Source organism: Artibeus jamaicensis, unplaced genomic scaffold (genome assembly GCF_021234435.1).
Source record: "Artibeus jamaicensis isolate MK-2021 breed Jamaican fruit bat unplaced genomic scaffold, CSHL_Jam_final scaffold_537, whole genome shotgun sequence".
NCBI classification, from domain to species: Eukaryota; Metazoa; Chordata; class Mammalia; order Chiroptera; family Phyllostomidae; genus Artibeus; species Artibeus jamaicensis.
This window is the reverse complement of record NW_026522047.1, coordinates 39,720,531-39,742,251: the sequence shown is the minus strand read 5'-3', so window position 1 is coordinate 39,742,251 and position 21,721 is coordinate 39,720,531. Positions and strand designations below refer to the sequence as shown.

The 21,721-nt window shown below is 53.5% G+C and overlaps 1 protein-coding gene across 4 annotated transcripts; it reads left to right on the top strand.

The window, feature by feature from the left end:
* The first annotated feature begins 3,705 nt into the window (after window positions 1-3,705).
* On the top strand, window positions 3,706-21,699 carry STK11 (serine/threonine kinase 11). Of its 4 annotated transcripts, none has more exons than XM_037138286.2 (10): window positions 3,706-5,036; window positions 11,549-11,632; window positions 12,528-12,617; window positions 13,350-13,482; window positions 13,557-13,693; window positions 14,898-15,025; window positions 17,232-17,289; window positions 17,375-17,571; window positions 20,389-20,587; window positions 21,166-21,699. In XM_037138286.2, the coding sequence occupies exons 1-10, from the start codon at window positions 4,747-4,749 to the stop codon at window positions 21,542-21,544; spliced, it is 1,695 nt and encodes a 564-aa protein (XP_036994181.2). In that variant the 5' UTR covers window positions 3,706-4,746; the 3' UTR covers window positions 21,545-21,699. The 4 variants fall into 4 exon arrangements, with proteins under 4 accessions (XP_036994181.2, XP_036994198.1, XP_036994190.1 ...); XM_037138303.2 differs by having other exon boundaries at window positions 20,389-20,603; window positions 21,166-21,257; XM_037138295.2 differs by having other exon boundaries at window positions 20,389-20,607; window positions 21,166-21,254.
* Window positions 21,700-21,721: the final 22 nt, after the last annotated feature.

The following is a 21,721-nucleotide window of genomic DNA, read 5'->3' as shown; positions in this document are numbered from 1 at the left end:
AAAATCAACAAACAGCCCTGGCTGGTGTAGCTCAGATTGAGTGCGGGCCTGTGAACCAGAGGATTGCGGTTTGATTCCCAGTCAGGGCACATGCCTGGGTTGCAGGCCAGTTCCCAGCAGGGGACACACAAGACGCAACCATACATTGATGTTTCTCTCCCTTTCCCCTTCCCTTCCCCTCTAAAGATAAGTAAATAAAAATTTTTAAAAAGTAAAATCAATAAACATATCCTTGGGTAAGGATTTTTAAATAAATAGATATAGATATATATATATAACAATTCTTAAATATTTATTTTTTAAAGATTTTATTTTCAGAGAGAGGGAGAGAAACATTGATGTGTGAGAGATATATTGATCACTTGCCTCACATTTCCCCAACTGGGGACCTGGCTTGCAACCCAAGCATGTGCGTTGACTGGGAGTCGAACTGGCAACCTTTAGGTTTCAAGCCAGTGCCCAATCCACTGAGTCACACCAGCCAGGGCAAATAAGATAATTTCTGATGGTGACAAGGGTTAAGAAGAAGAAAATCAAGTAGGAAGGCACTATGTGGAGGAGGGTGGAGGAGTGATCAAGAGTCAAGGAGAGACTTGACTTGGGGTGATGAACATGTAATGTAGTTTACAGATGATGTTACAGAATTGTGCACCTGAAACCTGTATAATTTTGTTAAACACTGTCACCGCAATAAATTCAGTAACAAGGAAAAAAAGGGAGGTATGTTCCAGGGAATGACCAGGAGGGCTTCTTGGAGGATGTGGTATCTGAGCAGAAATTTCACTTTCAAGGACTTTCTGCAATGGTCACCTGACATTTCCCAAGTCCCTTCGTGTGTTCTGCATATCAGAAGAGTCTGGACTCATTGAAGGAAATTGGGGCCTACAGATACCAAGATTGTCAATGAGACTCCCAGATTCCAAGAAGTTTGATCATAAGTCAGCAATGAAAAAAAAAAAAAACATGCCAAAAGGAATTCAAGTTAGGTAGCATTCCCTCATCTTGTTTTTCTTCCTAAAACATTCAGTGGAAATTCACTAGTGAAACCATCTGAGCCTTAATTGTGTTAACTCTAGGAATAGCTGCTAAGAAGGACTTCTTGTGTTTAACTGGGCCCAAATTTATAACCAGCCATTGTTTATAGGGTCTACCAGCCATTGTTTATAGGGGCCTGTTACCCAAGTTGTCTATAGACAGGCTTCTAAGCCTCTTGCATGCTAAATTGACCTTTGTAAGAGATCTCCTAGGATAGAAATTTGACCAATAGTACTCAGACTTCCTCATCCAATCAGACCTACCCAGCTATAGACTTACTTGCATCTTCACTGACCAATCAAACTATGGAGATTTGGAGTTCTTATTCATGTAGAAGTATACCAATTAGGGAGGGAGCAGGAGCTTCTAAATCCGCCATACCCTTGCCTATGGGGTTGTACATTCTCTTTCTACTGATGGTTGTGTCTCCCTAGTTGGTGGAGGAGATCTTTTGTTGACAGTTGTCTTTGTTGAAAGGTTTTTCACTACAGACTTAATTTCTTCAATAGATATGACTGCAGACAATCTATTTCTTTTTGAGTGAGCTTTCATTTTAGTATCTTTCAAGGTGTTGATCCATTTTAGGTAGGGTATTGAATTTATGGGCATAGAGTTGTCCCTGGTATTAAATTCTTTTAATCTCTAGAGTCTGTGGTGACTGGTATGCTTTCTTTCATTCTTGATACTGGTTTTTTTGTTTTGTTTTTTTGCCAATCTAGCTAAACTTTGTAGATTTCTTTGCATCTTTTCAAAGAACAATTTTTTGCTTCATTAATTCTTCTATTCTTTTTCTCCCCCAAATGGGAACCTAGGCCATAACCCAGGCACGTCCCCTGACCAGGAATGGAACCTGTGACCTCTACATTCACAGGCCAGCACTCAATCCACTGATTTACTCCAGCCAGAGCGTTTTTTTCTATTCTGTTTATTACCTTGGTTTCTGCTCTGATCTTTATGATTTCCTTCTCAAAAGGAGTTTGGGGCCAATCCCCACGTTTTGATTTGGGCTTGCTGGTATGGTGGTGCCCCTTGTGTCCCCTCTTCTCTTCAAAGCTACACCAATCTCCTTTATATGGGTCATTGGAAAATCTGATGTAAATTTACTTTAAAAATTAAATAATTAAAAAAAATCTGATGAAACTCAAGGATTGTTTCCAACATGCACATGGGCACTCAATGTTGCGGTTTTAAGGATGTTCAAGGGTCACAGACTCAGAACCCCCAACCTGGATCCCGAATCAGATGTGTCAGCATCCAACCTTTTTCACTTTTTGACTGTTGTGAGTCAGGAGCTTCACACAAGACAATTTTTTCTGGCAAAATAATCTAGTGTTAAGAAGCAGAAAGGTACCCTGGCTGGTGTAGCTCAGTGGATTGAGCGCGGGCCTGCGAACCAGAGTACCAGAGTATCGCGGTTTGATTCCCAGTCAGGGCACATGCCTGGGTTGCAGGCCAGTTCCCAGCAGGGGACAACGCATGAGAGGCAACCATACATTGATATATCTCTCCCACTCTTTCTCCTTCCCTTCCCCTCTCTCGAAAAATAAATAAGATATTAAAAAATAAAAGAAGCAGAAAGGTACAAAGGAGCTATTTTCAACTTCATCAAACTAACTTGTCAGACTTTTTCACCCAGCTCTCTTCTGCGTTTTCACTCCAGAATTCTTTGAGGGCAGAGACCGACCTGCTCACTTTTCTCACCCTCCGGCCCCAGCTGTGTTTAATTAAGGCTTTTTGCCTTGGCTACTTTGGGCTACCGTTTTTTTGTTTTGTTTTAAAGTTGGCTGATATTTTTATTGCTTCGAGGGAAGGGGGCTGCTAAGGAGCTCTTGGTAGGGTGACCCGCTTCCACTTAACAATCACCGGATTCTGGCTGTGCAGGATGGCGCTGGCCCTGCAGTTGTGGCCTTGCACAGATCCCGGTGGTACCAGTTCCTGCGGATCAAGTGCCGGATGCTGTTCAGGGTGGCCGGGGCACTTTTGTTGATGGTGATTCGTAGAGCTGGCCAGAACTCCTTTTGAAGATGACCAATACACCTTTGCCATTGGTTGCCGGCTCCACGCCCGTCTTGCCGTCAATCAACTTGTAGCTAAAGGAGTTTTGGCCTTCAGGTTATTGAGTTCGGTGCTGTACGTCTGCGTGTTCCTCTAGATCAGGAAGCTGGAGCAGTTCCTTACAAAATCCAGTGCAAATGGGTGGCAAACGAGGCGGCAGCTCCTCTCGCCGCGGCAGCCAGAAATGGAAAGAGGTGGGCTTTTTGGCCCTTGACCTCGCCTCGAGAAAGATCCCCGGGGAGAGGTCCCCGAGCCACATCCTGGCCCACGAAGACTGCACCTACCCCGCGCACGTTCCGATGAGGACTCCGAGGAGGACGTTGCCTCTCCGACCTCCGAGCATAACCCCAAACCCTTCCGAGGTCGAACCACAGCCTTAATTCTCCACTCCCGCTTCCGTACCCAGGAAGGACACCTCCGCAAACCAATGATCGAGCAGTATCCACCCCTGGGGCAGGGCCAAGCGCGAACCAATCCCCGCTTAGGCGCCCCTGGGTCCAAACGGCCCAATCGATGTTCGTGGCAGGGCGGGGCGTGCCAGCTCGGCCAACTGGCGGGCACGTCGGCGTCGCGGGGGACGGGCCCGAGGCGGCGCGACGGCGCAGGGTGGGGGCGGGAGGTAAACAAGATGGCGGTGGAGTGTTGGGTGCGGAAGGGGGAGGCGGCCCGCGGCGCCCGTGAGTGAGGTGGAGGTACGGACGGAGGCGGCAGTGGGTCCGGGCGGCAACGCGGCCACCTTGCATGGGCTGGGTCTCAGCCTCGCCCCTTCTGCTCCACGCGCGCGGTGGCAGCGGCTGGGGACGTGCCGCCCGGGCCCCGCTGCCTTGGGAACCCCCTGCCCGGTGCCTGTGGCCTGTTCTGCCTCGGCTGCCTGGTGTCCTACGGGCTCCCCTGCGCTTCCAGGGCAGCAGCGGACGGCGTTCGGGGCGGAGAGCGAGCGCCGGCTGCCGTTTGGGTCAGGGGGGTGTCCGCGAGGCCGCTTGGGGGGGGTCCCAGGCCCGTTTGGGGGCTCCCAAGCGGCCGGCTCCGACGGAAGTTGCTCCTTGTGGCAGGAGGGCCCCAGGCGGTCTCCGGACACACGCCCGGGGCTGGCCTCAGCGGACCGAGCCGGATAGCCACCTGCGACTTCTCGGGGAGCCTAGGACAGTGAGGCCGGTAGATACGCCCTGGTCCCCAGCGAAGCTTAACTGCCCAGCTTTGGGGGCTCCGGGGCCTGCCGGGGCTCCGGGCGCGGGCTGCGGCTGGCTGGTAATGGACGACCGGGAGAAGACTTGGCTTGGCCGCGTCCGCTTTTGCCCGAGGGTCTAAAGTCCCTGGAGGATGACCTAGCACTTCGCAACCCCACCGGCCTTCCCAGGGTCCCCGTGGACACGCCGGCCCGACCTGAAGTTGGCAGGTCGGGTCGCACTTGCGACGCTGCTCCGCGTCGGATGCTCGGGCCTCGGACCAGGCAGGTCTCTTGAACTCACGTTTAGTACAATCGTTTCTTTTCGAAGAAGGGTTTTTCTTTTCTGTTTTTCTTTTGTGCTTTTCTTGAATTTTTTTTGAGAAGGGAATTTGGGGTGGGGGAGACAAAAAGAAGAACCTCTCACCGGGGTATCCATAAAGGGGATTAAGGGACCGCCAGTGGCGCGAATCGGAGATCTTGAGTCCAGAATGGATGTGGCAGACCCGCAGCAGCTGGGCATGTTTACAGAGGGTGAGCTGATGTCGGTGGGGATGGACACGTTCATCCACCGCATCGACTCCACCGAGGTCATCTATCAGCCCCGCCGCAAGCGGGCGAAGCTCATTGGCAAATACCTGATGGGGGACCTGCTGGGGGAGGGGTCCTACGGCAAAGTGAAGGAGGTGCTGGACTCGGAGACGTTGTGCAGGAGAGCCGTCAAAATCCTCAAGAAGAAGAAGTTGCGGAGGATCCCCAATGGGGAAGCCAACGTGAAGAAGTAAGTGTAAGCTTCTTGGTCTGCCCAACTTTGGGGGGTCCCAGAGTGCTCCAGGGTCATCCCCCTCCCCCTCCCTCTCCCTCCCCCCTCTCCCTCCCCCCTTTCCCTCCCTCCCTTCCTTCCTTCCTTCCTTGCTTCCTAACCTTAGCTGAGCAGATGGCTCCTGCATCCCACTTATTAGGGAAAGTGTCCACGTGCTTAAGTACTTTCAGGAAGTCAGGCTAGCTTGTTGCAGCTGGGCCCTTGTGCGTCTGTGTTATTGGGAGCCGGTGTCAAAGTTGTTCTGGGCAGGGGCGTGCCCCTCTCCCCCTCCCAGCTGGTCAAAGAATTTAGGTGCTCAGTGGAGCCAGCCAGTGTTTGGCCCTGAGAGTTTCTGCCAGGAAAGGCCCTGGAGGCCGGCAGGTTTTCTGCCCCTCCAGCAGCCAGTACTAGCGCCAGGTGAAACACAATTTGTTTATCCTGTTGGAGGGGAACCCTGCTGTTGCCAAAAATAATTGTTTGCACCGGCTTATCAGTCAGCAGCGAGGACTTATCCAGTTCCTGCTGGCTTGGCTGTTACATTAGACATCCCTGACTGCAGGCCTGGTGACCCACAGGGGAATTGCTCGTGTTCTGCGGAACTTTTTACATAAATTTTTACATAAATTATGTGCCATCTGCCCCCTAGGGGCACCCATCCTAGAGGTGCCTGGGACTGCCAGCAGGAATTCCCCAAGAGTGGTGGAGACCCTGTCTTCCTCCTGCTGTTCTCAGGATGGGGGTGTTCCTCTTTATTGCCTCAGGGTGGAACCCTGCCCTCCCCACGCCCACTCTCCTCCCAGCTTCCAGATTCCCAGAAGAGGTTTATCTAATGGGCCAGGAGGTAGGACTGATTGTGACCTTGGACTGTTTGGCTGGCCAGGCTCGTACTGGAAGTGCTGCCCGCTGCTCACCACCACCACTCGGCTTTCACCTCCCTCCTTGCCACTGGCAGGACAGCTGAGCTATTCTCCTTTCCTCTGGAACTACCTGGGGGAGGTGAAAAGAGGGTATGTCAGAGCCTGGTACTCTGAGCAGCTTCAGGGTGGGCGGGACAGAGGGCAAGGTGGGCAGTGTTTTGGTAAGGGTTTTTACAACCCAGCCTGTGGACACCAGGTGAGGTGTGTCTGGGGCCAGTTGGTCAGTTCTCTGTCCCCATCTCTTATCTGGGAGGTGGGGTTTGGTCATGAGCCACCATGTCCTTGGGGAGACTCAGGGCCCTAAAGGCAAGATGTCCTCTTAAGGGCAAGTGACACCTCATCCTCAAGCTTGAATCTCCCACTTGACTGCTGGCCTGAAATCATGTTTTTCCCATTAGAAGTTCACAGGGGGCAGTGTGGCCCTTGGACAGCCAGATTGCTACCACTGCAGGTTGAGGGCAGTGAGTTCCTGCATTTGGAATGCTGCTCCAGAAATGGACCTCCCTCCTGCCCTCCAGAGTTGCCTTAGTCCTCCTGGCTTCTCTTAGCATCATCCCCCCATCTATCCTGGAAAGGTCTCTGGTCTCCTCCCGCCTGGCTGAGCACTCTGGATGGAGTCAGCACTAGTTTATGACATGTTTTGGTGCTGGCTGCTAAATATCCTGCTGCCGGGCATCTCAGGCCCCAGCCTCTCCAGTGTAGCAGCCCGAGGTAGGCAGGGTTTCCAGAGTATGGTCCCAGTGGCTGGGTTCTAGCACCAACTGATTTGTCTGGTTAGTCACCCACCCAAATCCACCCCGTTAGCAGAGCTGCAGGGCCAGAAGGTCCCAGAAGGTCTGTATTCCCGGCCATGATGGAGGGCATGTTGGGCTGGGCTGAGGGTCCTCCTTTGCTAAGGTGTAATGTACCAGTGATAAAGGCACCCGTTCAGGAGATGCAGTTTGCACACACCAAGGTCAAGTTAGAGGGCATTTTACCACTCAAGAGCTCCCTCATGCTCCATTAGAGACACAAATGACCAGAGCTCAACTGGGAGCCACAAAGCACTGGCATCCTGCTTCTGGTTTCCCAAAGGGTCAGCTGAGGTCCCAAGAGCTTATGGAACACATGGGCATGTGGTGTTGGGGCTGCATGGAACCAGTTTTGAAGAATCCGTGGGAAGGACCAGAGGGGAAACAGGCCAGGGAGGCCAGTGGTTGGTGGTCCTCAGCCAACCTGACAATAGCATAAGGTGTCAGCTGCAGGCAGTGAGCCAGCATTCAGTTTCATTGGCTCAGGCCCAGACCCGGGTGTGGCGGTTCCCCTTGTTGAGGTTTCCCTCGGAGTGCTAGGCTGGCCCCTGGCTGGCCTTTCTTGAGCCCCTGCTCTGTTGTCCCAAGTCTGTAGGAGGAGACTGGGCGGGCCTACCCTATACAGAGCTCTGGTGGGAGAGGAACAGGTGTCAGCTCCTGGGCTGCCCTTGCTGCCAGCCAGCCTGCTGGAGGGGAAGAAGCTTCTTTGTCTGCGAAAGGTTTAATAAACTCCATTGGAGCCATTGCTCTTTTAGAGTGTCCAGAACCTGACAGACAAGCCTTGGTTGGACCTGTTTTGTTTTTTTTTCCTGAAAGAACAGTGTTTGCCCAGGTTGTGGGACAGGTCAGAACACCCCTCCCTTCATGGGCTCCCTCTAGGAAGGCCGCCATAGGTCTGCATCTGGCCTCTTGCTTGTTGTAAAACAAGAAAGTTCCATAAAGCATCAAATAAAAATTTTTTAAAATTCTGTACTCCTCATACCAATGCATCTTGCCTCCCTTCTTTTTTTTCTTACCCTAACCAAGCACTTTCTAATGAAAAATAAACGTATCCTAAGTTTTACTTAAAAAAATATATTGATTGATTTTAGAGAGTGAGAGGAAGGGAGAAAGAGAGAAAGAAACATCTATTTGTTGTTCTACTTCTGCATTAATTGGTTGATTCTTGTAGGTGCCCTGACTGAGGATCAAACCTGCAACCTTCATGTATAGGGATAACACTCTAACCAACTGGGCTACCCAGCCAGGGCAAGGGTTGCTTTTTAAAAATAAGTTGTATGTATTTGTTTTTCCAACACACAGTAGTACTTCATGGATTGAACCCAAAGAAGGTAGCTGGCAGAGTCAAACCCACTCCTTATCAGGGTAACAAGGTTTATTGCATGTATAGATAGTTCTCTACCGGGTGGGCACATGTGAGTGGGTTCAGCTGGGCAGGTTCTGCTAAGGGCTGAGGGAAACCCCCGGTACAACTGCACAGATGGCATCTTGCATTCATAGAACAAAACACTCATGTGTCATCAAATTGCAGTCTTTGTGGGGTTTTTTTCACTGACTGTTTAGAAATGTGAAGCAGTTTCACTCCTGCTCAGGACCATACAAAGTCATGGGATGACCTGCCCTGCAGCCCACGCTGACCTGCCTTTCTGTTCTAGGATGGGGCTCTGTCCATAAGGGCTGGGTCTGACCCTTCCTGTGCTGTGGACCTTTGCTGTGTTGGTGGGTTACTTTGTGCCATGTGGTGTGACAGGTCAAGGATATGAAGGGAACATCACCAGAAGTGGAGTTTCTGGGTCGGAGGAAGCGTGCATGAGTGTGATAAACTGTCCAGACCACTGGTCCCCTGCAGCTCTGTCACATTGCCATCTCTTCTCTTTTGAGTTTGGTTTCTGGTACGTGTCTGCTGTCTGTGTTAGGGAGGTGACGTAGTATGACATGCTTGGCTACTCGGGATGTTTCTCCTTTTCCCTTGCTGCCCCCTATGTGGGTGGGTCCTCAGTGGGGGGGGGTGGTAGCTCTGGGAGCAGACACTAGTGTCCCTACTGGGCCTGGCAAGACTGGGAGCACCTTGCAGTGATTGACAGGTACTTGGCTCTGGATGATACATAGTTGTGGTTTTAGCATGTTGAGAACCAGAACCCTGGACTTTGTTGACTTTCATCTTTGTCCCAGATGGCCTCTATAAGGTCCCGGTTCCTGCTGGGTTGCCTGCCCCCTCAGTATTGGGAAGGATTCCACTGTGAGCCCAGACTGGCCTGCTGCCAGAGGCAACAAAAAACAGCAAGAGGGCACAGCCTGTGTGGGGCTCACCTGCACGGAATGTTCTGAGGGACTCCCTCTTTGCCTGGTCCTTTCCTGACCGGGAGGGGGGGAAGGGAGGGGAGAACTCTTGAGATGCAGTGGGAGCGTGGGGTGCTACACTGGGCCAGGGTGCTTGTGGAATTCTGGCTCCTTGCCTGTGAGTGTGTTGGAAATCTCAGCTGATGCTGCCCTTTATCTTGCATCCATCCATCCTGTGGCTGAACTTTAGTTTATTTTTTTTAACAGCTTTATTGAGCTATAATTTATGTAGCATAAAACTCACCCTATTAATGTGTACTTCAATGGCATTTGGTACTTCCATAGATGGTGGAACTCTCACCACTAACCATTCCAGAACATTCCATCACCCCAAAAGAAGCCCCATCTTCATCATCAGTTACCCTCATCCTTCTCTCCCAGCTCCTGACAACCATGAACTCACTTCTTGTCTCTGTGGATGTGCCTGTTCTGGACATTTAACATAAATGGAGTCACACACTGTGAGGCCTTTTGTGTTTGGCTTCTCTCACTGAGGATCTTGTTTTTAAGGATGATCCATGTTGTAGCAAGTATCAGTGTTTCAATCCTTTGTGTGACTGATTAATAATCCACTTTGTGGATGGCCACATTCTGTTTATTCATCGTTTGTCTGTCGATGGGCATTTGGGTTGTTTCTGCTACTTGGCTATTATGAACCCTGCTGCTGTGAATGTTTACGGGCAAGTGTTTGTCGACTTGTACTTATAGCAAATTTCCCCTTGTTTTACTCCCTCTTCCACCTCTGAGGGCCTCTTGCTGTGTGTTTAGAAATCTCTGCAGAAGGACCAGGAGGTAACGGGATCTTGCTTAGTGTTCCTCTTCCAGAGCTGCCATCAGCCCTGGACCTGCCCCCCCCCCCGCATGTGGAGGGGAGCAAGGTAGGGTAGTTCAAGCAGTGGCTGTGGCGCAGCCCTGTCTCCCCTGCTTGTTCCGTGTGTTTCAGCCTCAGCATGGAGGCGGCCACTTTCTGTTTCTCTAAAGCTTTGACCCTGGCTTTTCAATTTCTCTTCTGTTGTTCAGAGTCATGGAACAGTCCACTTTGCTTGGGCATTGTCCATGGGCAGGTCCAGAGGAGCAGAGGCAGCCTCCCTGACATAGAAGGCGCCACTTCCTTACCTTCACTTTCTGCATCCTGGCTGGGCACTTGGCCTTTCCTTTTTCTTTAAATATTGTTCTCATTTTCTGGCCAGAGAAGCAACTTGTAGGAGAGGTTAACAAGGTACAGACCCCTCTGTTCTCTCAAGGCCACTGCAGTAATGGTTTTGGTGGCTGCATCCTGCTTTCTGTGGTAGGCAGCTCCAGTCGTGCTGGTGGCGGTCTCCAGTTCCCTCACCTAAGGTACTGCTGACACATGCTTCTGCCTCTGGGGGCGTGTAGTTCCCACTGCCCTGTCACTGCGAAGCTGATGGTGTGTCCGTCTTTCCTGGTGTGAGTGATGGAACTTCGATGTTTATGCAGAGTGCTTTGATCCTGGTACTGGACAAACAAATACTCCCCCCACAGTGAAGTTAAGTGGATGGGCCCCCTCTTAAAAAACAAAACACACTTTATTGGTTTCAGCAGGAGCACCGAGCTGTCTCACTGCAGAGGACAGTGTGCTATCATCTGCTCTGTCAGACTTTACCTTAACTGTGAGCAGAGTAGGGCACAGTCCAGGAGATGGGTCCCGGGTGATCTTCAGATGCAGGGATGCAGAACTGTGGGTGGGTCCTCATCACTGAGAACCTGGAGAGTGCTCCCCAAAGCCCCCCAGTTAGCAGTGGGGGTTCCCGCTCCCAGCGCAGCCACACAGTTTTGTGGGCTGTCTATGCCTAGGTTAGAAGGGCATTTCTGGGGTTGGGCAGTCAGGCATGGGGAGCACCACCATAGGCTCCCCGTTCCTGCTGCCCCTGCTCCTGAGGACCCACGTCATGTGTAGACAGACACGTGGGTGGTTTCTGGGCCCAGCCCTTGTCACAAGCCAACATTGTGTCTGGTTGTCAGTGGTGCCTCAGTGTCTGTTCTAATGAAGCAGGCTGCGTCGTTTTTCTTGCAGGGCTGTGGAGTGCTGGAGAGGAAGGAAGCCCTTATAAGATGCCAGAGGATGGGTGTGGCCTCATCTTACTGTGTGACAGTCCCATCTCTGGGGCCCTCTGTAAACCCAGCTCCATACACAATGGTTGCTCATGCCAACCTCGCGGTACTGTCCCTATGTGTGATCTCTTGTAAAACAAATTGTTCATCTTCAGTTGAAATGTATAACAGGTGTCCCGATTGCATTGTCCCTGTCCAGGCCCCACCAGCTAGCTGTCCCTGTGCAAACTGGTACAACGGAAGGGGGAGTGGCAGAGCCTACCAGTCCTCCTGGTGCCTAAGAGCTGGCATGTCCTATGCACAGCACCCAAGAGCAAGCTCCACATCCCACTGCACAGAGGGCTTGGCTAATGCTCTGTCCTCTCTCCAGGGAAATTCAGCTACTGCGGAGGTTGCGGCACAAAAACGTCATCCAGCTAGTGGATGTACTGTACAATGAGGAGAAGCAGAAGATATATCCTTCAGAGTCAGAGTGGGTAGACACGGGTCATGACACCCATGCATCCGTTTTCCCAGTTATTCCCATACTAGCTGGCGTCCCCATTTGCTCTGTGGCTTCAGTGGGAGTACTAAGTCTGGAAAAAAGATGCTTTCTAGCCTCAGCCTGGGTGACCCCATGTTTACGTGCCCCCGTGGTGGGCACACCACCTGAGTCTGGTATTTGGGCCTCGCCTGCTGAAGCCAGAGGTATTACGCTGGAATGCAGGAGTGTCCTTGGCCTTTGCCCTTCATCGAGTGGGACAGGCTCCCTTTCTCCAAAACGTGTGGCTCTGGCTGACTCTAGCTTAGGGGTGTCAGAATCATTTTCACCGGGGGCCACATCAGCCTCACTGTTGGCTTTGAAGGGCCGACTGTAATTTCAACTCTGTAACAGTTAAGGAAGAGTTACAATCATACAGTCCTAAAATTATTTTGGTGCTTTGAAGGCAACCTCAAGGCTGATGTGGGCCCCGGTGAAAATGAGTTTGACAGCTCTGCTTTAGCTCCTGGAATCAGGCACGTGTGGACTCAGTCCTTCTAAGGAGTCCATGTCCTTCCACAGGTGCCTGTCACCAACTCACTGGTTCAGTGACAGGGTTCTCAGCATGTGGCTCCTCTCTGTCCATATGGTGGAGACACAGCCAAGAGTAGGGGTTTTGGCCTGACCCTGTGCTGCCCGGCCCTGCAGCCTTGTGTGTCTAGCCCCCTTCCTACTGGCCTGAGACATGCAGCCACTTCTGGTTTCTCCTGTACTGGCTGCCTATGGTCTCCTACCAGCACCTTCCAGGGCCTTCTTCCCAGTTCTCCCTAGGGACTGGCTCTGTGTAGGGTGGAGTCTTGGCTGGGCTGTGGTTTCCTTAGCACTGCACGTATATGGTCATGGAGTACTGCGTGTGCGGCATGCAGGAGATGTTGGACAGCGTGCCCGAGAAGCGGTTCCCTGTGTGCCAGGCTCATGGGTGAGTGTGTACTGCCAGGCCTCACGGCTGCCCCTCTGTCCTGCCATGTCACCCACAGGCCCGAGGGCTTCAAGGGCTCAGTCCTATGTTTCAACTTTTTCTGATTACTAATGAAGTGACGGCTCAAGTGTGCTTTAAAATTCAGAGTTTGGGGAGCCTAGTTTGCAGCACCCCAGGCAGGTTGCCCCTCTGTGTGCATCCCCTATGCCAGTATGCCTGCTCCTGAGGCTTTGAGACCTCCTGGACCTTAGGAAACCCCTGACAGTGACCTGTACTGCCACTTGCTGGCTGGCCCTCCTGAAGTATCATCCCCCTTCCTTGCCGTAGGACTAGCTGGCCTGTGGCATGAGTGGAAGGCTGGCAGGATGAGCCTGGGTCCCTGGCCCCAGGGAGGGCTCCAGGGGGACTATATGCCCATGTCTGTGTCAGAGCAGTTGGGGAGGGGTGTTGTTACACATGCCTTGATGTGACAGGAAGAGCGAGGAAGGGCTGCCTGGTGGGGAAAGGCAGGAGGGAAGCCGGGGAGCCCTTCTGTGTCCTACCCAGGAGGCTTGGTTAGGGGTGACTGAAGCCTTCAGGGGCCTAGGAGTGGCTCAGCCTCACCTGTGGCCTGTGGTTTCCCGAGGAGCCTCCTGTCCTATCATTTCTCTGTTTTCTGGCCCTGGTGGCTCCCAAGCTATATGGCCTGTTTGGTTTCGCTGGATGACCCCGGGTGGCCCTTGTGTTCTGTAGGTACTTTTGCCAGTTGGTGGATGGTCTGGAGTATCTGCACAGCCAGGGCATTGTGCATAAGGACATCAAGCCGGGCAATCTGCTGCTTACCACCAGTGGCACGCTTAAGATTTCTGACCTGGGTGTGGCTGAGGTAGGACTCAAGGACATGGTGGGGGCAGGGCAGTCCCCAAGGCCACTTCCTTAGGCTACTTGGCTCTCTTATAGGCCTTGCACCCTTTCGCTGAGGACGATACGTGTAGGACGAGCCAGGGCTCCCCAGCGTTCCAGCCACCTGAGATTGCCAATGGCCTGGACACCTTCTCCGGCTTCAAGGTGGACATCTGGTCGGCTGGGGTTACCCTGTAAGTGACCGTAAGCTGTGGCACCCTCTCTTGCTCACCCTGCTCGGGCTTCAGGCTTCTGGACCCTACCCCTCTTGACGTGGTTGAGCAAGGGGCAGCCATGGAGCCGGGGCTAGCAGCCCCTGCGGGTGGGACTGAAGGTTGTGTCCCCCGTGGTCGTCGAGTGCCCCGTTTGTCTTTACTTTCATCAGTTGACACCTAGCCACACTCATCTTGTGGGCACCTTCTGTCCTTTCACTTCATACTGGGAATTCTCAGACACAGCAAGTTGAAACCGTTGTTCAGCCAACCCCTATGCCCCTGCCCCCATTCTGCCCCATTGGCCTGCTGGCCTATCCAGGTGTGTCCCTGAGCACTTTCGAATAGCAGTGTTGGTGGGCCCATCAGAGTTTTCTGGAACCCTGTTCATTCCTGAAGTGGTGGTACTCATGCTCCAGATGTGCGGGCAGAGCTCCCCATTGAGCACCTTCATCTACCACCCTGTCACAGGGCATCTGCACGCTGGGCATTTGTATTTCATTGAGAGAACTCATACAGTATGTGACTCACCTTTTTTTTTTTTTTTAAGATTTTATTTATTTTTAGAGAGAGGGAAAAGGAGGGAGAAAGAGCACAGGAGAAACATCAGTCAGTTGCCTCTCTTAAGGCTTCATCATGTGCCCTGACCAGGAATCGAACTGGCATCCCTTTGGTCTGCAGGCCAGTGCTCAACCCACTCAATACCAGCCAGGGCGACCCACCCTTTATTTATTTATTTTTACAAATTTTATTTATCTTTAGAGGGGAAGGGAAGGAGGGAAGGAGAGAAGGAGAGAAACATCAATGCATAGTTGCCTCTCGTGCGTCCCCTGCTGGGAACTGGCCTTCAGGGAACCGGCCTGCAACCCAGGCATGTACCCTGAACTGGGAATTGAACCGTGATTGTCTGGTTCACAGGCCCGCGCTCAATCCACTGAGCTACACCAGCCAGGGCTGTGACCCACCCTTTAAAGTACACATACAGTCAAGTAGTTTACAGTGTTTTCAGTGGTGTAGCCACCATCCTTTATTCCAGATCTCTCCCAACCCCCAATATGAGGTCCTACAGGTGGGGGTGGTTTGAGGCTTCTGTGCCAGGTGGGTTTTGGACCAGGTGGGTTTTGGGCCAGGGTTGCAGGACAAGCCCCGACTGACTGGGCCTCTGTCCTTCCCCTCGGGGGCGAAGCTACAACATCACAACAGGCCTGTACCCCTTCGAGGGGGACAACATCTACAAGTTGTTTGAGAACATCGGGAAGGGGGACTACACGATCCCAGGCGACTGCGGCCCCCCACTCTCGGACCTGCTGAAAGGTGAGGCCCTCAGGATGGTGACTGACCATGGGCCCTGGGGAGGGGCAGGACATGGGGCTTTTGAGGGTGGATGGGGGCACGGTTCTCCTTGGGGTGTGGAGAGTAGCTGAGTCCAGGAAATACTCTTCACACCCCACTCCCCAAAGGGTGAGGAACCCAGCCTGCCTGCCCTGGTCACTGTCCTCTGCATTTTACTGCCAGTGCAGCAGGTGGTGCTGTGGTCCACACCATGGCTGTACAGGTGTGGGCAGGTGGCTGGGAGCCCCAGCTGGCAGCCTGGGGTCCAGCTGTAGTGAGTTTGGATGAGACACTTAATGAGGATGTTGCACACCCAGCTTGTGACCAGTATGTAAGATTTATTGGTGCAGTACTGTCTCAGGTTCTTTTTCTCCCCTTAGTCATCATGCTCTGGTGTGTGACTGACTTTACATCCTGTCCTCATTGGATGCTTGGGTCAGTATCTGGGCTTAGTTTGGGGCACAACTGGAAAGATCAAGTTATGTTTCCAAGCTGCTCCAAATATACTTTAGTTTCCTAGTAACTGAGTCAAGCTGGTTCTTACATGCAAGTTCATTCGATGCTTCAAAGGTGGAATTGGGCTCCTGATGCTGAGTGCAGGCTTTGCTGGCCACCCAAGGACTTAAAGGAAAATGGCCAGCTCTGGGGACAGTGCCCTGATTATTCTTGGAACGAGGGAAGGAGTGAGCAGTCAGGAAGCAGTCTACCTGTTTCAGAAGGGACCCCAGATCGAGGCTGGCCTGGCTTTTTTCCATCCCCAGTCCTCCATGAACTCTCCCAAGTGCTCATGGGCTCCAGGCAGCCTTTTGCAGGGTGGCTATGATCTCAGTGTCCCACCCTCTGGTGTGCCCAGAGCTTGGCCATCGACCTCCACTCATCAGGCTTTTTCCATAACAAGTGGTTTCAGTTCTGCTGAGGGGCGGGTGTTGTGAATTTGCCTTCCCTGGGCAAGTGTCAGTTACGTTTTCTCTACCGGAGCTCGTGTCCCTTACAGGTTGACCTTTACTTCCCATACCCTCATTGATGCCTGAAATGGCCCCATGTGGGGTGATGACATGGCAGAGAACATCCTTGTCCCCAGATGCAGGCAGGGCAGCCCCATTCTTTACTTTCCCTGCCAGCTGGGCACATGGGCTGTGCCTTCTCCTCCTCCATTGCAGTTGGGTCTAGCTGAATGGTCACCCTGGAGGTTCTTCCATCAGCTGGGGTGGTGGGCAGTGTCCCTGTGAGTTCTAGAGTCACCCTGGCCCTGAGTTCTGTTTCAGATCCCCTAGGCATGCTGGGAGAGGACATTGGTGGCAGCTGTACCAACGTGTGGAGAGTTGGTGACAGAGACAGGGATGGGGAAGCAGAAACTTGTAGGGGCCTCTCATCCCCTGAGCAATCACCATGTCCTTTCCCGTCCCCACAACACTGAGACCTTCAACTCTGAGCCTCAGCTCTCAAAATTGCTGTTGTTTTCTGAACACAAACCTGCCCTCCTTTGGGGAGGGGTGTTCAGAGCTTAGCTCTTTCTCCTATCCCTTCTGCATCATGCTCAGGAGGCACAACTCTGTCTTCCCACTGGGAAGGGAGCAGGAAACACAGGGAACAAGGTGTAGGGGCAGCAGAAATTGCAGCTCTGGGGTCCCCTGTGGCCTGAGTGTGGTGTTGCCACCCTGGCTGGGTAGGCCATGGGCCAGTCTTGCCCTTTTTCAAGTGATTATTTTGGTATGGGATTGTCCTCATGGGGTACCTACCCCTTGGGCACATGAACACCCATGATGTGCTGCCCTTGCCACTGTTTCTGGGGCCATGGGCACCTGGCTAGAATCATTAGTCACCAGCTTTACTGTCTTTTGCTGGCTGGGTGTTGGCAGAGGCAGATCCATGCTTTCTCATCCTCAAGCATGTGGACAGCAGGTCCAAGACCTGTGGGCTGGGGCTGTGTCCTGCCTGGCCTGCTCTGGTTTCGTTTTGGAAAGCAGTCTTTCCTTGTCTTCGCAGCCACACTGCCTATGGCTTTGCAATTTTCTACAGGTGGCTGCATGTGCCTTGGTGCCTGGACCAACCTTGTGTCCCCATAGTATAGGGCCCTGGATCTGCGAGGGCTACACAGTTACAGGCCCAGCACTGCTGGAGAGCACCGGGCAGGTGGGGCAGAGCTGGACAGGGGCCTGTGCTGACTCCCCCATGGTCTCCTCCTCAGGGATGCTGGAATATGAGCCAGCCAAGAGGTTTTCCATCCAGCAGATCAGGCAGCACAGGTAAGTGTACCCAGGTGCCTGGCTGAGTGGGGCCTGCATGGGGAGCCAGGTGCTCCAGGCTGTCCTGATGTACTGGCTTCTGTAGCTGGTTCCGGAAGAAGCACCCACCAGCAGAGGAGCCGGTGCCCATCCCACCAAGCTCGGACTGCAAGGACCGGTGGCGCAGTATGACTGTGGTGCCCTACCTGGAGGACCTTCATGGCTGTGCTGACGATGAGGGGGACGAGGACCTCTTTGACATCGAGGACGACATCATCTACACTCAGGACTTCACCATGCCTGGTGAGTGGCAGCCGTGGAGGTTCATAGCCCAGCCTGGATGTCCCCAACATCCCCAAATCCTCAGAGCAAGCCCAGCCATGCCATCACAGGCCCAAGGGCCTGTTGGGGTGCACAGACAGCTGTGGGTGGACTGGTACCCCCTTCCCCTACAGGAGCAAGTAGGGCCCTAGAGGGCAGAGGCTGTGCAGGCTCTCCCTGTATAAGTTCCACAGACCACATTTCATCCTGTGGGGTGGCGAGTGCTGTGGGAAGCCCCTCTGACGGCCCTGAGGGTCCAGTGGCCCTCCTGCCCTGCCTCTTGCCCTGATGAGTGGCCTTGCTTTCCCAGGTGGCGAGGAGGCGTCTGAGGCAGGGCTTATAGAGGAGCAAGGCACCCAGCAGAGCCAGTGCCCAGACCTTTCTGCAGAGGAAGCTGAGTCCGGGGGCACACAGGAGCTCGAGGAGGAGCTCCATGCTTAGTGTAGCCACCGTGCCCACCTGGGCTGTAGGGGCCAGGCCGAGCACCTCTCACAGGCCCACGCGGACCCTGTCCAGTGTCGGAGGGAGGCTGGGCAGTTTCCCCTGTTGCTGGTTGTATCCCCTTGCAGCCTTTCTGGTTCTGTTGTTTGGGGGCTGGTTCTGCAGTCCCCATCATAAAGGTTTACTCAGAGAGAGTGAGAGAGAGAGAGAGAGAGAGTGTGTGTGTGTGTGTGTGAGAGAGAGTGTGTGTGTGTGTGTGTGTGAGAGAGTGTATGTGTGTGTGTGTGTGAGAGTGAGAGAGAGTGTGTGTGTGTGTGTGAGAGAGAGTGTGTGTGTGTGTGTGTGAGAGTGTGTGTGTGTGTGTGTGTGTGTGTGAGAGAGAGAGAGAGAGAAGGGGGGGGGCTCATGTTCCCTCCCTGGCTGTCAGCCTGATGGTAGGTTTTTGTTTTGTTAAAAATTGATTTTTTTGTTTTTAGAGAAGCGTGATTTGTTGTTTCACTTGTTTATGCATTCATTGGTGGATTCTTTTTTTATATATATATAATTTTAAAAGATTTTATGTATTTATTTTTAGAGAGGAGGGGAAGGGAGGAAGAAAAAGAGGGAGAGAAACATCAGTGTGTGGTTGCCTCTCATGCGCCCTTTATTGGGAACCCGGCCCGCAACTGAGCATGTGCCTGACTGGGAATTGAACCAGTGACTCTTTGGTTCACAGGCTGGCGCTCAGTGTGCTGAGCCACATCAGCCAGGGCCATGGGTGGATTCTTGTGTGTGCCCTAACGGGGAATTGGACCCATAGCCTTGGGGTATCAGCACGACACTAACCAACTTAGCTACCCTGCCAGGGCCGGGTGGTGGGTTTTTATTATGGGTAGAACCATTGTGCAGTGATAGCCTGCAAGGTGGGCAGGGTCCCAGGAGCTGTTTCCCTGGTAGAGTTGGGCAGGGTCCAGAAATCCTGTTGTTCTGGGGTCTGATGCCCACTGTAGCTAGCCACAGGGTCAGCTTAGACCTGGTGCCCTAGGGTCTCAGGTCACTGTGGCATTGGCTTAGCCATTTTCCTGTGGGGTCAGTCCTGGGGCCTGGAGCCCCTGGAGGTGATACATGTGTGGTGCTCTGGCCCTGGGAGACCTGGATGCAATCCAGTCCTGGATCTAAGGCCTTTTAGACCCTCTGTCCCCTCTTCCTCCCTTCACAGAACAGGAATGAGGTGTCCTGCCTCACAGAGGCACTGGGACCTATGACAAGTTACAGGCGGCTGAATGTCATCCTCACCTATAGGTAGGGTCTGTTGTCCTAGCAAGGCTGAGTGAGGATCCTGACAGGTCCCTGCAGCTGGCTCCCAAGCACCCTCAGGCCTGTGTGAGAAGCCAGGGTGGCCTTTCCCCAGTGGGGATTCCCAGTCTGGGAATGTCCTCTGGGATAAGATGTCCGCCATCCACTTCTTTCTGACCTGCAGTGGGTCAGTGATGGGCTGTCCTGGGGCCAAAACCTGTCCCACTTTGGGTCACCCTCAGAGGCCCTCAGCTGTCTAAACCATGGAGGTCCTGCCACCCACCCTGAGAGGTGAGCCTTGGGCCAGGCAGTTGCTGCCTGTACAGTGCCTTGAGGGTGAGTGGGGCAGGTCTCAGATGCTGTGCTGATGGCTAGGCTCCGAGTCATCCGCAGAGAGACCCCCTGATGTGCTCTGTCTAAGCAGGATCCTGTGAGGAGGGATGAGCTCTGACCTGGGCACACATGAGTGGGTATGGCAAGTTCTGGAAGCCACCGGTTGGGCCCTGGACATCTTTGGCAGAGAGGGGGCTCTGCTGGAAAGGAGTTGGGGACCTCAGGCACCTGAGGTCAGTTTCCAACCAAATGTCACAGATGGGTAGGCAAGGTTTCGGTGCGCACTGACTGAGCTTCGTGGGCCCCTCCCGGCAGGCCCTTTGTTTCAGTGAGTACAGAATTGAAGCCCCAGGCCCATGGCCCCCAGGATGCCTCGAGGGTGAGGGTGGGGTCATGGTAGATCTCTGGCTCAGATTCCTTCATCCCAATGGGCTGTTTTGGGAGAGACACCTGGCCTGAGCCCAACCCCTCCCAGGTCCCACAGGTGCCAGCAAGGTATGGCCTCAGAACAGATGAGAGGGCCAAGGCTCTCAACTTTGTCCCAGGACCCTGGTCCTTCACCAGGTGTCTGGGTCTTGCCCTGGCTGGCTAGCCAACTTTGAGACCAGCTCTCCCTCTACCCGGGTAAGGGCCTCTGCAGGCAAGACCTGGGTGGGACAGGTGGGGTCATGCCTGGGGAGCTGGGTGGCTGTGTGTGGGGACTATTGGTCCAGCGCCCCCATTAGCCAACACTTGTCCTCCCTCTCCTAGGACAAGTCCCAGAAGAGGAGGCCAGTCAGAATGGACAGAGCTGGGGCCTGTCCAAGACTATGTGCATGAATGGTACCGATTCGGCACAGCTGAGCACCAAATCAAGGGCAGAGCGCCGGGCTAGTGCTGTCTCCAACCCTGCCCGCAAGGCCTGTTCCACCAGTGGCAAGATCCGTCGGTTGTCAGCCTGCAAGCAGCAGTGAGGGCGGTTGGCTGTAGGTGGGCCACAGTGGGGATGATGGGGGGGGGGGGGCAGGAATAAGCATTGCTCAAACTTAGCCAAGTCAACCTGTGGCTATGGCTGACCGAGTCCAGTTCTGCCCTTCAAAGTCCTGTCAGTTTGTGATCACTGCTACCAGGGTTGGGGGCAGAGGCCACTTCTGTAGGACACCAGCCACTTGGGAAGTGGGTCCCCTGTGCCGAAGGAAGGCCAGGGGGCAGGGTGGTGGGGAGTGGCAGGGGGGTCTAGCTGAGGCTATAATTCTGTTTCCTGCTTCCCTTTCCTATCCCTGGCTGCCCCAGTTCAGAAAGTGTGGATCAGGCCCCAGAGGTGCTGGAGATCCTGTCACCGCTCAGGATGTGGGCAGTGGGGTGTAGGCTGAAGGCAGCAGCTGCCCCTGCCCAGCTGTGGGACCCATCTCCTCAGATGTCTGAAAGCCCTGTGGGACTGGGCCTCAAGTTTCCCTGCCCTAAGAGTGGGGCCCAGGGTGGGGATGCCCCCAGAAATGCAAGCATATTTGCTGGCCTGAAACTGACACCCCTTCTGTCCATCTGCAGCCCATCTCTGGGAGTCCTGGCCAGATGCCATGGCCCGGGTCCTCCTCAGTCTTCCCGACGACTGCTGGCCCACTGCCCACCATCCAGGAAGGCCACTGCCATACCCTTCGAGCTGACCACCCGTCAGGAAGCCAGGGGGTCCTGGAAGGCTGTGGCTGGGGAACAGCAGAGACTGGGGTCTGCCTCCCTCCTCCCACTTGTGGGCCATGGACACAACCTCCGGTTGACTTTGCAATCTTGTGCTGGGCCCTTTCCTGGCCAGGGGAGGGTGAGGCTAGGCCACGGGCTCCGCACAGACCTCGCCATGCACTTTACGTTTAGACTACTGGTTTTCCCCCGACTTCTCTTTACTTTGCTACACAGCACCTCCCACACCTAGTAATGTGTTCAAACTGCAATCGATTGAGTGGGGTGGACTTCAGTGGGTGGATGGGCCTGCCCACCGAGACACATGCCCAGTGCCCGTGGGAGCCAGGTGGCTGCCTTGTTTTTGTTGCTTGGTTGGTTCCTTTTCTTTCTTTTTTTTTTTTTTTTTTTTAAGAAAAAAATAAAACAG

Excerpts from the sequence above, each read along its gene's own strand:
- STK11 (XM_037138286.2), top strand. The coding sequence starts at position 4,747 with ATGGATGTGGCAGACCCGCAGCAGCTGGGCATGTTTACAGAGGGTGAG. Across the intron at positions 5,037-11,548 it reads GGGGAAGCCAACGTGAAGAA|GGAAATTCAGCTACTGCGGA; the intron begins GTAAGTGTAAGC and ends TCCTCTCTCCAG. Across the intron at positions 15,026-17,231 it reads ACTCTCGGACCTGCTGAAAG|GGATGCTGGAATATGAGCCA; the intron begins GTGAGGCCCTCA and ends TCTCCTCCTCAG.